General features: G+C 37.4%; 1 protein-coding gene across 1 annotated transcript in view; it reads right to left on the bottom strand.

Moving 5' to 3' along the window:
* The window catches only part of LOC118822885, a 37,304-nt gene extending 30,404 nt beyond the window's left edge, over positions 1-6,900 (bottom strand). The window contains exons 1-4 of the mRNA XM_036592211.1: positions 6,843-6,900; positions 6,693-6,714; positions 4,244-4,510; positions 430-690 (exon numbers count right to left, since the gene is read on the bottom strand). Coding sequence (XP_036448104.1) covers positions 430-690; positions 4,244-4,510; positions 6,693-6,714; positions 6,843-6,899 — 607 coding nt within the window. The 5' untranslated portion in view covers position 6,900. The remainder of the gene's footprint in view (positions 1-429; positions 691-4,243; positions 4,511-6,692; positions 6,715-6,842) is intronic.
* Positions 6,901-16,373: the final 9,473 nt, after the last annotated feature.

Below are 16,373 nucleotides of genomic sequence, written 5' to 3' on the forward strand. Positions count from 1 at the left end.
TTGTGTATATATATATATATATATATATATATATATATATATATACATATGTATATATATATGTGTGTATATATGTAAAAAAAAATATATATATATATATGTATATATATGTGTGTATATATGTAAAAAAAAATATATATATATATATATATATATATAGATAGATAGATAGATAGATAGACAGACAGATAAGAAGAAAGGCAGATTTTGGAAAACGTGTGTAAGAACAAATTTGCATAAAATCTTTCATTAATCTTTCTATAAATTTGCTGCCCTGTATTTGGGGTGGATAATGCTTATCTGGGACGACCACAGCAAACAATTCAATGTTACCTTTTTATTTTACGATCACTGCAGTTGTATCAGTGTTTTCATGTGTATACCAGTGTTTCTTTCACCCTGAGTGTGTGTGTGTGTTGGTTCACTCACATGTGGTGACAGTACGGACTCTGCTTCGTGCTCCCAGGCCCGCTGCGTTTGAGGTAAAAACGTAACAGTCGTAAGAAGTGACTGGACGTAGATTCTGGATCACAGTCCTGGTCCCCGTGTAAGAGAAGTTGTATCGCTCCCCACTTGCAGTTGAATTCATCAGTAGGAAGTACTGATCCACTGCAGCCACTTTCTCCCACTCTAGTGTGACGGCTGTGCTGGAGATTGCTTTGGAATAGATTATCTGAGATACGTCTGGCACTGAGTGAAGAAAAAACAATCAGGGTTATTGTTTTATATCAATCAGCTTTAGTGAGGGTGTGAAGCCTATAGAGTTTAGTGAGAGCTGTACTCTGTACTGTACTACTGTTTTTGAACTGTAAAGACAACCTTGAGCAACACATAAAAAATTACTTGATTCAAATATACACAGAAACGTGTACTGGATCTTTACCACACACTGGAAAAAAGGTTATTCACCTCTGTTCTACTAGCTCCACTTTCTCAGTAAATCACCTACAGTCACATGCAAAAGTTTGGACACCCAAGGTCAAATGATGTTTTGTTTAGTCAAAATAAGTGAACACATCCTCCACAGAGAATACACTTGAACATAATATTTTTCAGCAAATTTCAGTGCACATTTCTATTTACTATTTATTATCTATTGGAATTTAACATATTGGGAAAGAAACATAAAATATAAAATGTGCCATGCACAAACCAGATTTTATGCTGCCTTTTTTTCTTAATAGGTTAAATTCAGCAAATAAACAGCATTAAAAGTTGCAGAAGCATGTTCTCTGTAGAGGATGTGTTAATTTATTTTCACTTTGATTTTCACAGAAAATCAAAAACATGTATCTGACCATGAGCACCCAAACCCGTACATACAGCTCTATGAAGACACTCTTTAGAAACACACTCTTCGTATACACCTACACATACAAGGAGGTCTGTTAGATCATTACTACATGACCATAAAAAACACTAATCAAACACACAACTACACAGGCAGGTTACTAGCTTATTACTGCTCTCTGTCCAGACACCTCACTTTTTATAGCTAGCTTATTACCAACCTCTTTACTCTTACTACGCTTGACAGAAACCCTTTACATCTAGATAAGACACTCTTTGCAGACACTTATCACACTTTACAGACATTAATCACACGTTACAACCACCTTGTTATAACACACTTCATAGCTACCATATTAACACACTCTGTACAGCTCACTTACCATATTACAACTCCTTCTACAGCTGGCTTATTACCACGCTCTTTACAGGAACTTCATTATAACATTCTTTACAGCTAACTAACCTCACTGCCACAGTTTTTACAGCCAGCTTATTAATGCACTCTTTGCTGCTAGATCACTACAAAATTATTTACGTTACTGAAGATACATTAGCTTATTAGTACAGTTTTTACAGACACTTACCGAACTCTATAGATAGCTCATTAACGCACTCTTTGCCGGTAGCTTATTACGACATATTTTAAAATTAAAGTCATGTCATCTTATTAGCAAAATCTTTATAAAAAACTTACCAAACATTTTACATTTAGCTTATTACAACGTTCCTTTCAGCTAAGGTTAAGTTAGCTTATTGGCACATGTCAACTTACCACACTCTTTACCGCTAAGGGTTATTATGACACTCTTTAACACACTCTTTAAAGCAAACACTTAACACGACGCTCTTCAACACCAGCTTATCGCCTCACTGTTTACAGCTAACGATTATTATGATGCTCTTCAAAACTAGCTTATTACCTCACTCTTTACAGCTGACGGTTACAATGACTGTCTTTAATGCTTCCTTATCACCTTACTCTTTACAGCTAACATCAACCATGATGCTCTTTAACGCTAACTTATTACCTCACTCTTTACAGCTAACATCAATGGTCATACGACGCTCCATAAAGCTATCTTATTACCTCACTCTTTATAGCTAACGTTAGTGATTATCATGCTCTTTAAAGTCCGCTTATCACGTCACTCTTTACAGCTATCGGTTATTATTATGCTCTTTAAAGCTAGCTTATTACCTCACTGTTTACAGCTAAAGTTAGCGGTTATTTAACACTAGCTTAACGCCTCACTTTTTACAGCTAACAGTTATTATGACGCTCTTTGATGCTAGCCTTTCATTTCACTCTTTACAGCTAACATCTGTGGTTATATGACCCTCTTTAAAGCTAGCTTATTACCTCACTTTTTACAGCTACCGTTAGGGATTATGATGCCCTTTAAAGTTCGCTTATCACTTCACTCTTTACAGCTAACGGTTTTGAAGCTCTTCAAAATGTTAGCAGTTAGCACTAGCTCAACACCTCACACTTTACAGCTAACGTTAATGGTTACTATGAAGCTCTTTAAGCCAGTTTATTACCTCACTCTTTACAGCTAACGGTTACTATGAAGTTCTTTAAGCCAGCTTATTACCTCACTCTTTACAGCTAATGGTTACTATGAAGCTCTTTAAGCTAGTTTATCGCCTCACTCTTTACAGCTAATGGTTGCTATGAAGCTCTTTAAGCCATCTTATTACCTCACTCTTTACAGCTAACGGTTACTATGAAGCTCTTTCAGCCACCTTATCGCCTCACTCTTTACAGCTAACGATTGCTATGAAGCTCTTTAAGCCAGCTTAATACCTCAATCTTTACAGCTAACAGTTACTATGAAGCTCTTTAAGCCAGCTTATCGCCTCACTCTTTACAGCTAATGGTTACTATGAAGCTCTTTAAGCTAGTTTATCGCCTCACTCTTTACAGCTAATGGTTGCTATGAAGCTCTTTAAGCCAGCTTATCACCTCTCACTTTACAGCTAACGGTTACTATGAAGCTCTTTAAGCCAGTTTATCACCTCTCACTTTACAGCTAACGGTTACTATGAAGCTCTTTAAGCCAGCTTATCACCTCACACTTTACAGCTAACGGTTACTATGAAGCTCTTTAAGCCAACTTATCACCTCACACTTTACAGCTAACAGTTACTATGAAGCTCTTTAAGCCAGTTTATCACCTCTCACTTTACAGCTAACGGTTACTATGAAGCTCTTTAAGCTAGCTTATCACCTCACACTTTACAGCTAACGGTTACTATGAAGCTCTTTAAGCCAGCTTATCACCTCTCACTTTACAGCTAACGGTTACTATGAAGCTCTTTAAGCCAGTTTATCACCTCACACTTTACAGCTAACGGTTACTATGAAGCTCTTTAAGCCAGTTTATCACCTCACACTTTACAGCTAACGGTTACTATGAAGCTCTTTAAACTAGCTTATCACCTCACACTTTACAGCTAACGGTTACTATGAAGCTCTTTAAGCCAGCTTATCACCTCTCACTTTACAGCTAACGGTTACTATGAAGCTCTTTAAGCTAGCTTATCACCTCACACTTTACAGCTAACGGTTACTATGAAGCTCTTTAAGCCAGCTTATCACCTCACACTTTACAGCTAACGGTTACTATGAAGCTCTTTAAGCCAACTTATCACCTCACACTTTACAGCTAACGGTTACTATGAAGCTCTTTAAGCCAGCTTATCACCTCTCACTTTACAGCTAACGGTTACTATGAAGCTCTTTAAGCCAGTTTATCACCTCACTCTTTACAGCTAACGGTTACTATGAAGCTCTTCAAGCCAGCTTTAAAGAGCGTCCAATAACCGTTAGCGGTTGTTTAACGTTAACTTAACGCCTCATTTTTTTTACAGCTGGCAGTTATTAGACGCTCTTTAAAGCAAGTTTATTAATCTGCCACACTCTTTACAGACACTTTAGCGCACTTACCTGTCCTGGCCGTCTCCGTATCCATGCATGTCACTCTGTAGAACTGAAACACTTTGACCACCACAGTGTACAGAGCTCCTGGCCGCAGGCCGAACACCTCTTTCTGCGTGCTGAAGGCGGGCAGGGTGACGACCACCGGCGCTACAGCGCTGGAGTTCACCACCCTCAGATCCAGAAAGTAATTGGTGGCTCCTGGAAAACTGTTCCACTGTACAAGGAGCGACGAGGCCGACGTGGATTTTATGGATACGATGATACTGCATTCTGCTGCAGGGAGAGAAGCGGTCGGTTAATCTGACAGAGCACGGCCGTTAGATAACGGTGGGGTAATTAAGTCTACAGAACCGATTCTTTCGAATGGTCAGTTTAAATGAATCGAACGTCCGATTCAGCGATTCATTGATTCACTTAAACTCTATTCAATTCGAATGTATTGTCATTATACACACACAGGGTTGAGCATGAGAAGTAGTGATGACTCAGTACTCAGTATGCTGTTCTAGATATGTCATTACAATGCATTAAAAATGTATTCAGAATACATTTAGAATACATATTGTTAAGAAAACCTGTGCTGTAATTTTCATTTAATTCGTGGTGTTCTTCACTGCTACAGGTTGGCACTTTTCTTCATGTAATTCTTCACTGCTGCTCCCATAATCCCACCATCGACTCATGAAGTAAAATGGGTAGTTATGTGATTTTCAGTTAATGACGTGTGTAATTTGCCATGAAACGTATCCATGAGTCCAGTACAACACCGATGGTAGGCTAGTCACTCGTGAACATGTCCACTAGTGAGGACACTTTTTAGTTCGGTCGTCACTCAAAAGGGCTTCACAGTGGTGGTGATAGGAACTAGACGTCCACCTCTAAAAGGTCCCTCACATAAAGTTATTGCATGAAGTGGTTACATATATGCTGTTTGGTGTCTGACACATTGTTTTATGATATTTTTTGTGATAAAGTTTTGACTTAAATTGTGTTTAATCAATTTATTTTATTAATTTTAATTCATGATGGAGGGATACATACAGGTTTAACTGTGGGTTAAACTGCAGGGTGCTGTGAAGCTAAACAGCCCCCCAAGAAAACTGATTTTTCAGATTTATGACTATTTTACTATCACCAACATTATATATAAAAACCTCAGAAGGTACGTATTGGTTCACTGGTGGTGTTGGATGGTAAATAAAATGGCTATATTTGTGTAGACATATGGTAGGGAACATATGTTTCCCATCACCACCATTGTAAAGATATCAGGCTGTAAGTTTCACTACAATGAACCATTTCACACCAAACCAGCCTGTTTACATCGCAGGGACTGAATTATTCAGAACCTCTGAAAAATGGTGGAATTTCCCTGTAACACCGTGTATACGCGACATGTTTAATTGAGCTGGACTTGTGAATTGAAAAGAGCCATTTCAAAAGGACCGATTCATTCACGAGTCAAAAAGAGATCGCGCGAGAAAATCAAATTTAAAAGTGGCGAATCATAACGGCAGCGTAACGGCTCTCAGGGTTAGTAAGGTAAATTAGCATAGCCAGATAACTTCTTCAACTTCGCTTTCTGAGGGATTGGTCAGAACTAAACCGCAAAATTATGATGGGCCTGTGTAGAGAAACCCTTTAGAGCTTTTACTTGAGTATTTTCATTCTTCTTTAATGCCAAAACACTGACATTTAGCGAAATTTGAAGTCCGAAAATGTGCGCAGAGGAGAAGTGGTTCCATATTTACTGTTCTGGTCAGTCAATTTTTATTATTCACACAGTATTAATGTGGGATTTATAGCTAGGTTGGGGAATGAAACTATCACTAAGTGTTAATGGGAACTGGTGTGTCCCTCCAAGGTTAATAATTTAGCGTTAGTTAATAGTAATATGAATAATGGTTAATATAAAATATGGTTAATAGTAATATGAATAATGCGTACATTTTAAACTGAGCGTATCCGTGTTGCATTATTTCTATTAGATAACAGTTAAACTTGAGTCCTCGGTGTGCAGCAGGTTGAAACCTGTGCTCTGTGGCTGACATCCCAGCTAAGATCAGCCATATATATCAAAATCAATGAATCAGACAGACTAGGGCTGGGCAATATAACAATATACACCGTTATTGTGATTAATTATGTCAAAATACAGTACAGTATAGCTACTTGAAAAAATCATTGCGTTCACAGTTTTTGATATTATTTTTAAAACGTAGCACTGCTAGTTCTTTATCCTTTAATCCAACTGATCAGATGTAATAAATATTGTGACATATTGTGTACTGTGAAAATTTCTTGAAGCATTGTGATATTAGATTTTTGCCATATTGCCCACCTTTAAGACAGGCTAAAAATCTTAGTTCGGTAGTGATTCGTCACATCTTGAAATCAGAACTAGTCTGAGTGCATAAAATGCCTTTACCAGTTGCTGCTTGAGCCGCTGACCTACCTTGTGCCTGAGTGGTTTTTATCTACAAAAGACAGAAATAAAATATGTTACTCAACTTAACATTTATCAGTGTATCAATATTTAATTCCCATATTTCTTTCAGCAATCCTAGCCTTAGGACTTTTAGAGTGTGTTGAGGATCATAGTCACCTGTGCCAGAGAAATCCATATGAAAAATCCTAATAGGCCTGCTCGCAATGATCCCATCTTTGACAATGACTGCAGGATTTCAATTAGCTGCATACAAGGGAGTTAAATACAAAAGGTGTTCTGGATTCTTTTGAGGCAGACTAGTTACACCTGGGGCATGAGAACCAATCAGTACGGCTTAAACGGGGCCATCCCTTCCAAAGATGCCCTGGGGCACAGAAAAAAATCATGGGAAGATAGACGGAGACACCAGTGCAAAGATCGAGGAAGGAAGGGAGGGAGGGCGGCAGGGAAAAAAATGCCAAATCATCCAGTGGTGCCTTACTTATTACACAGCATGTGTCTGTATTTGTCCATGAATGCTAGTAAATACTGTACCCAATGGTTATCGTCATTCTATCCATAGTGTTAAGAATTAGTGGTGACATTATTTTTTATCACCTAAAAATCTTCATCATGCAACAAGTGTGTTTTGCCTGTTAAATAAAATGCAATTGCCTGTAAAATTAATACAAAGTATTAACAAGACGTAATGGATATCTAGGTTAGAAAAAATGCATTTAGAAGAACAGTTATGATTTGGTTCCTGACATCTCAGTGCACTCCATCTGAATTAATTAAATTAAAGATTGTTTAGATAAAGTAGGCATTGGATTATTTTTACAAATAATACTGGGACTTTAGAGAGAGGTTTGGAAGTGTTTAAGCTAACATACGTAACAAAGTATTGTTTGATTGGTTGCATAAATTCTATTGTTAGTGTTCAAGCCAAAAAACCTGATCTGCCCTCCACAGGGAGGAAAAGCACACTCCTTGTAAGCATATGGTAGCTCAGTGCTGACCTTAGGTTGTGGCTAACGCATCATTATAAAATATTATTCATATAAATATTTAAAGTGGTGTTATAAAACACAATTAATGTAAATGGACTGGGTCTATTTTTCAAATAGTATCTTGCCAGTACATATATCAGCAGAATATCTCAATTTCACAAATGCAAAGCTAATAATGTAGCAGTATTTTTTTTTAAATAATTCCCAAGTTAAGACAATGACTGTGCGAGGTTGCTTCTGTGGCCATAAATTACTTGGTAATGCTTGGTCATTGCTGCCTACAGGCTTTACACAATGGAATGTGATATTGTGAGCGTTTACTTTCTTGGTGCATCATCTATTTTTACCTGTCTTGGTAGGTGGGGTCTCATAGTGGAGCAGTAGGGTAACAGATGCTGTTCCACATTAGGCAGCCGAGGATTTTGACCTATTACTGGAGGGATTTAGGTTTAAGTCAAGTACTACTTATGTTGACCATTTTCCCTTGTTCAACTTGCCCCAACACTACTACTACATGGCAGTCTTTTTATAGTGTTACAAAAAAAAAATATGTTCAAAAAGCTACAAGTCATATGACAGAAATCAGATATGTATTGGATTATGAAGGATTGGTAAGGCCATGGTTAAGGAATAGCTTGACTGAGCATGCTAAGGTGCAGAAGTAATCATAAATTGGAGATAGTAGCCACCACTTAGCATGATGTAACTGATATAATGCTAATTGGTGACTGGGATTTTATTCAGCATTGGCATTTTGGACTAACTCTATTTCTTAATGTCTGTCAACCTACACACATTTTTTTGTTTGATAATTTAGCTTGAAGCAGATATAAGACTAAACTGTGCAGGTCTGTAGCCTTTGCACTAGTTGAGCACCCTTGTTTTTTGCACTGAGCTAACACAGATGTTGTGAACCACATCTAGTTGGAGTTGCATCTATGGAGGTCACAGACTACAAAGGAGAGCCTAGAATAATGCACTGATTTGATGGACAGATTGCGGCGTCAAGTGATTTTTATGAAGGCTTGGGTTTGACCTAACCCACAAACACTGTTATGTAAAACATCCCAGTGGTTAGTGTCTGCCTTCTTATCCCAGAGGTATGCTGGGAACCTAAGATGCTATGAGATTTATGAAAGAGGAACGACAAAAAACATAATGGTTATAAATGTACTTTATATTTACGAAGGCAGTGTAGTGGGATTACGCTGTCCTCTGAACTCAGCCCAATATGAGTGGACTAGCTATGGAGTTGTTTCTCTAACACTAGTAGAGTCCATTTAACACCATCGTTTTAGCTGAAAAAGTATTTGAAGACCTGGAATAGTTGAATAATAATCCATGTTCTTTCTCTGTTTCTTCTTTCTTGTCCTTTTGTATTATTTTAGTTAATAAAAGCAGAAAAGACACAGTAAAAGATTTGGAAGAGCCCATGCTGCGTGAGAGGTGATGGTGAAGCTTCCAGAATCTGGGCCAGCTAGCAGACCAAGCGCAAATGGATACTCAAGTATGTCACACCAAGGAGTGAAACTCCGTTAACTTGGTGAGTTTATGTGTCAACTAGCGGATGGATTTTTGATTTATTCATACTATATCTTTTGCCCTTCCTGTGTCACAGAATATAAACCTATATTTTGCCCTTTAGCAACTGATGGTTTATCTGAAGAGACTCTTTCATTGTTTCAGTATAAAAGACTATCGTTCTCCTAGCAACAGTGCATAAGAGAGAAAGGAAGTGAGCATGAAAGTGGATATGGAAACTCAATCTGCCGCTTAAACAAAGGGCAATTTTATGCATAGTGAATAAAGGCTGAGTAATTTAGGGCAAGCATGAAGCATTTCTGCTACAGTGACTCTGTAATTGTGGTAGGCTGATTCACCTTATCGGCACTTTGGTTGTCGGAAACAGTGTTATGTAATAAAACATTTAAAACTGATGCGAGTACGCTGACTGCATAATGACATATAATACCAGAGTAGCCTTATATAGCAGTAGTATATTATTATTTTTTATTGCAGAGTAACATGGGAGAAGGAGTCCCTTTAGGTAAGATGCATCCCTGCTCTTCTATTTTCTCTCCTGATCAAATGATGGGGCCAAATCCAATCTCCAAAAATGTACTGAAATTTCGTCTGTATGATGGCCTGAGATTTATTCGCACAGACAGTTTTTCAGATTAGTTTTTGACATTGGATTGGATGGGATGAATTTGACTATAGCTTTGATGTTGTTCGTACAGCTGGAGGAGGTTCATATTGAGCACTTTTACATAATAAACTTTATGCTCATTTAAACCATTTACAATTTACTGCATTGTTCTGTAATGATTTACAAGTGTATTGCCTCAAAAATGATGTTTAGTCAGATTTCATACAATGTTGTTCACTGGAGTTGTTAGTAAAGATTTTTTTGCTGGAGATGAGTTTGAATGTGGGTGTTACAGGCATAGTGAAGCACCTACTTTGTTGTATGAGAGTAAATTGATAATGTAAATTTTCCCCCCCATTTCCTCTGCATTTTGGCTAAATTATCTCTTGAATAATCAATACAATTTAATTTAAAGTGCATGTGTTGTTGTGTTCTTCCGATGCAATTTTTGAGAACTGTGTTGACCTTTTGTGTAACTAGATCTGTTCACAATTCTCCCATAAGCATTATGGGAAAGCAGAACAGAGATGGGACGGGAAATCATGAAACAAAGATGCTCCGCTGGGACACCTCAAATTACCAGAGATAAACATGTGATGCTATTTTTACGTCTTCCTAAACATGTTATAGTTAGTGTAAGCAAAGTTTCAGTGTCATCAGACTATTTAGACTTACAACAGGCATATATTTAGTATCATTATGATTCTAGATCATTTATGTGTTAAAATGTATCGATTCTACAGAGCTCTGATTGTATATTTAAAACGTACATATAGATTTGTTAAATATTATTTTATCTGAGAACAAAAGATCACAAAGTAGCCTATCCTGCAAAATAGCGATCTCATAAAACAGTGGAACTGAACTCTTAACAATACAGAAATCAGAACTGCCGTGAATAAAACTACATATAGTATGTCTCTGTTTTCGGATGTAAAATTATCAACAGTCTGACGTCAGCATTGAAATATTATGACAACACAATGTAAATATGTGCTTGGTTTGACTCTATCAGATATAAGTTACTCTTAATTTTTTTGTTTCAAAGTTTCCTCAAAAGATGGCAAAAGAGACTCTAAAAAGAAGCTGAAGAGAGTATTGGCAAGCTAGTTTTTAAATTCTGAAACACCGTTTTGGACATTTTTCAAATCTGGATTAAATGGTTAGACTTTAAATTTGTCTGAAGAACTTTAACATGGACTGGACTTCACAATCGTATTCACAGTAAGCAGCACAGTAGGACTAGAATAACTGATTTGTGGAGGTTACGTTTTATGAAAAAATGAGGTCAAGAGAACGATTAGAGAAACTCTTTGACTCCACGTGTACACTTTTCTTCTTCCAGCCATTCAGGCAGTGTGTGTGTCTAGAAAACGTGCTTAAGTTTATCATCTTGTCTACAAAAGATCTTCAACACCCCTGTGTGCTTGCAGATGAGATGTGATACATCCCATACAAAAGGCTGCATATAGGCTCTCATTCAGATGAAGTTTATTTAGGATAATGGAGCTGATATCCTTTACCCGACACGAGAGCTTTATGAGAGGTGAATAGGATACACTTTACACTGTGCAACTTCCTTTTTCACACTGGCCCACTTAGCCTTTGCTATGCATTGTGTATTAGAAGAGAAAAAAGAGCTGACTTGAATCATCACAAATATGACAGTTCTGAGATGATTTATGAAAACTTCAAGATAGTAAAAAGGTATCCAGAGAGTATCAGCTGTAGACAATGCTTTACAATTATGCATCATCTGATATAATGGTGACACAGTCGTCCTGGAAGAAACAACACAATATAAATAAATTCTTTAGCATAGGACTATAAAACATCAATAACAGGAATGCAACATTTTTATGTTAATTTTTATGTTAATTCTGAAGCGCCTGCATTCATACAATTCTGATCTTTCAATTTCTCAAGTAGTTCAGTTACCTTTGGAGTCACAGGCAGATTTGTTGGGGAGGTGAGGTGGGGGGGCATGTCCCTTTTAATGTTTGAATAGGATGAATTTTGCCCCCAAATAATTCCCTCTCAACACATCAAGACTTTGTCTTTTAACAACATAAATGTATATGTTTAAATGTTATCGTGTTTAAACATATGTGGCTTAAAAAGAGAGAGAGGACATTTAAATAAAATACATATTTTTGTCACTTCTTCACATCTGTGCACACATTAGCCACATTTACATGCAGCCTAATAATCCGTTAATAATCCGACTAATAGCTTAATCGGAATAGAGTATGTCAATGTATACACCTCAATCAGAATTGACTAGTCCGATTGAGGCCATTCGGAATACAGCTTCTATCCAATTGAATGAGGTGGGTAATCTTGTAAATAATCAGTTAATTAGAAGAATAATAACCATGTAAACGCTTGCATCCCATTACATTTCAAATCGGAACGTGTAAATCCGTTCTGCGCATGTGCGTCACGTCATAGTGAAGGTTTAGAATATTCAACATGGTGGGAGTAGAAACCGGTCTGCAGAGGAGACGAAGTTTACGCTTTGAACTTTAATAAACGGCGGTGTGAAGGGCGTCCAGCTTATGTGTCTCAGAACACATCGTCTTCCTCTTGCCATTTTTCTGAGTCACATCATTTTAAAGCAATTAAAAACACAAGCATGCCAACTGAAAACTCACCTCACTCTTATTGCACCGCACGTGATGTTCACTGTCATGGTAACGTTTACTCTAAGTGGTACTCCACGCATCCATGTCATTTTGGATCGGATTACTTGTAGTGCGCATGTAAATGAAGATTTTCCATCAGCTTGTTGAGTAGAGTGAACATATAAACACCTCAGTCTTAATCTGTAATGGGAATGTATTCAATCGGATTGGCAAAAAAATCATTGCATGTAAACATGGCCACTGATAGGAAATGCAGTCTGTGTAGAGTCAGCATCTTTCATGTAACGGAATTGTATTGTAGAAGACTGATCTAGTGCCACTTTTCTAGTGTTCAAGGCTGTCAAGGATGTTTAAAAGTGAGATAAATTGTCAGGGGGTCACAGTTTAACTTTAGATCCCACAGCCATCCATGGCCAGGAGTCCAAGAGAGCACAACTGGCCTTGCTCTCTCTGGGTGGGCAGGATAGCCCTCTCTCTCCCAGAATCACTCAGTGTGATGTTAGCTAGTGTAAGCATCTGTTAGCTTATGCAACAGAATTGGCAGTTAGCGTTCTCCTCCAAGCACATTGAGCTGTCCACTGATGTTGTTAGAGGTAGTTCAAAAAGATGCGGCTTTACATGGCTGAGAGGAAGCATGTGCTAGCCTTCACTCTCTGAGCACTGGTAGCACTGTGTGATTGGGAGATACCTAGCTAATAAGTGGAACAGGACAGGACTAAATTGTGGAAAAATTTGTGAAAAATGCCAAAGAGTGAGATAGTAAGATAAAAGTGAGATAAACTTAGCAGGCTACCTGTGATAATGTAAGCTTGTTATCTACCTCCTTCTGTAGTTCCCTTGGCATAAAAGGACTGTTTTAGCCTAGTTTGTTAGCAATAGCTAGTTAACTAGTTTAGTAGATCAAGCAGATTTACTTTTAGTAGATCTTGCAGATTAACAAAGTAAATATTACTGTTTACTTTGTTAAGCCTATAAACCACTTTCACATCTAAGGGTGTAGTGCTGTGTCTTCATGACACCTTCGTATGTGTAACTACGAGAGTCTGGTATTGAGCTCTATTGTCCAGCGCCTGGTTGGTACTGTTAGATAAAGTGCAATTCTAGCCTTGGCATTGACGAAAAGGAAGCCCAATAGATTTTTTTGAGTGTCAGAGGCAAAGTGTGAGCATAGGGAGATATTTTAACATGAAAATGAATCAAACACTTCACTGTTCTTAATTAACCAACATGTTAACCAACACAGCGTCTTAATGGACTTGAATATACATGCAGCGTAGCTCCTTTTAAAATAAATCATACAGTAGATTATACTGGACATCATATTCTATCATCTTTAAAAAAAAGTTTTAAATACTGTGTGTGTATGTATGGATGTGGGTGTGTGTGTGTGTGTGTGTTTTCTATTGCTTAGGCAGGTGAAAAAGTTTATATAAAAACTAATGTTAATGAAGTTAATAAGCAGCCAGTTCCAACATTGACACAGATATTGATCATTTAGCATGTTTGTTTGCATATGATTATATTAATGACTGTTTAATGGCACCCCCCCGACCCAGAAGGATAAGCGGCTTAGAAGATGTGTGTGTGTGTATGTGTCTGTTTGGGGTTATCTTTAAGTGACCAATGTTCAGACTTTTGCAGTCATTGGGATTTACCTTGAGGAAACCCAAATACTTAATCATTTCAGCTGTATAGGCTACAACTTATTTGTCTTCCTTTTTGAAACTTGGTGAGACTAAATAAGTAGAATGTTGATGATTAATGTGATATAACATATATTTATTATATATTTATTATTATTAGAGTTTTAGATTGTATCACAGACCATAGCTAAGTGGTAAACTCTCTCTGTGCTTAAGTTTGTAGACTTCATAATGAAAACCAAATTGCTTCTCTATTAGTTAGACTCGTAGACTCATTGCTTCTGCCACTAGTCCTGCTAAATTTAAGTATTACTTTTGTCTTGTCATCTAGTGGAGGTGGGTAGAGTAGACTATACTAAAAAAGAACACTCAACCAAATTTTATAGTCTACAAAGGAAAGATTAGTAAACATGACAATCTTTTGTTGCCCCCAACCCCACCCACCCTCCAAGTCTCTCAACTTCTTTAAGGTTTACTTTGTCATTTGTTACCAAAACAAGTAGTGCAGGTACAGGTACGATACTTGGGGGGGCTCCAATAACATGAGACATCACCTTTGTGTGTAGTGTTCATGGTGTTCTTGAAGACAATGTAATTTGAAAAGTTTTAGGAGGTTTTCTGTTGTGGGAGTTTTTTCTTTCCATACGCTCTTCACTTTTCTGTTTAATGTTACATTTCCTGTGGGCAAAGAATGTGCAAAGTTCAAACAGGATATGTTATGTTATATATTCACTATGTTAAGCACCAGCTTGTGGTTGTACCAGAGCCGGTTTATGAGGAGCCTGGCCACTTCCTATTTCCTTCCTTATATCAAAAACAGGACTGCTAAACAGTAGAGGGCGCCCTCGAGCAAGTCCTCAATGAATAGGAGGAAAAGCTCAACTGCAAAAAACGAAAAGTTACAATAGTTTCTCATCACTTGCCCAGAATGTTTCTTTAATTTTAGAAAGTAGAAGGATGTGTTCCACTAAAAAAGCAAAGAAAACGTACCTGTATGTTTCCTTTTTTTTTACAGCAAACGGGTTTTGGGCAGCAGAAGGCAGACATTACTGCTAGTGAGTGCTTACTGGTTGGCAAGTGGAGCTGCTCATTGGCTGTTTGCGCTCATAGATGTCATGGATGTACATAAGGTGCCGTCTTAAACTCCTATAACTCGAGTCTATAACTTGTGTTCAGGAAATGATTGTATTCTTTTACATTGAAAATGTTTAAACATTTATAAACTATGATTTTGCTCAAATGCTCCATATTAACCCATTCATTTTGGACTTGCTCGGGAGCGCCCTCTAGTCAAGTCAAATTTATTTGTATAGCGCTTTTTACAACTGATATTGTCACAAAGCAGCTTCACAGAAATCCATTAAGGACAAAGTTTTAACATGAAATGTAAATCCTCCAGGTGAGCAAGCCAGTGGCGACAGTGGCAAGGAAAAGCTCCCTCAGAGCTGGGGAAGAAACCTTGGGAGGAACCAAGGCTCACAAAGGGGGACCCATCCTCCTCTGGTCAAACTACCTAGCATTTGAAAAACCCAGAAGACATTACGGAGTGGTAATTCTCCTCTCTACAAGTTCTCTGGTTGTACCTTTCATTCCATTTTTATTACTGGCATTTAATGTTGACATATATATACATGTGGATCTGATATGATAGAAAGCCTCAGAATACTTTTTAAGGAACACAACATACTATTTTAATGTAAGTTTGTATTTTGGTTGTTGCTGTTTATTTACAGGCTATGTATAATATTGAAACATCAGATTCAGAAATGAACTAACACGCACAGGCACCCAAACCTTGAAACGGCCCATATCTTTTTGTAGTTTACTTTTTTCTGAAGCTCCTCAAAATAAAACATGCTGTTTTTGTTACTGTGCTTTTAAGACTGATATATGTAAACAGTCTTTTGTTAGGTGTGTTTGAATTTGGTGACAGTACAAAAATAGTTAATTATAAATGAGACTGCTTTGGAGTTTAGTTTCTATACATGCCCCGTATGGGCTGGGTAGTGATGATAACTCTATTTAAAACAGTGAGGAAAACTTACTTTGGTCCCTTTAATGAAAACAGGCATTTTTCCAGCCTTTGAACCATATAACCATTTACTCCATGTCACTATGCATGGTTTCATAGTTTCCTCTTAAGCAACATCAGTTTTAATTTTTGGGCAAGTTTTAAGATAAAATGTAATCATGTCACATTTAATGCTGTAATCTTCTGTCAGTAAACTAAGATCTACTTTAAAGTTTCACAGGTCAGTTAC

The sequence above is a fragment of the Colossoma macropomum genome, unplaced genomic scaffold (genome assembly GCF_904425465.1).
Source record: "Colossoma macropomum unplaced genomic scaffold, Colossoma_macropomum, whole genome shotgun sequence".
In the NCBI taxonomy this organism is placed as follows: Eukaryota; Metazoa; Chordata; class Actinopteri; order Characiformes; family Serrasalmidae; genus Colossoma; species Colossoma macropomum.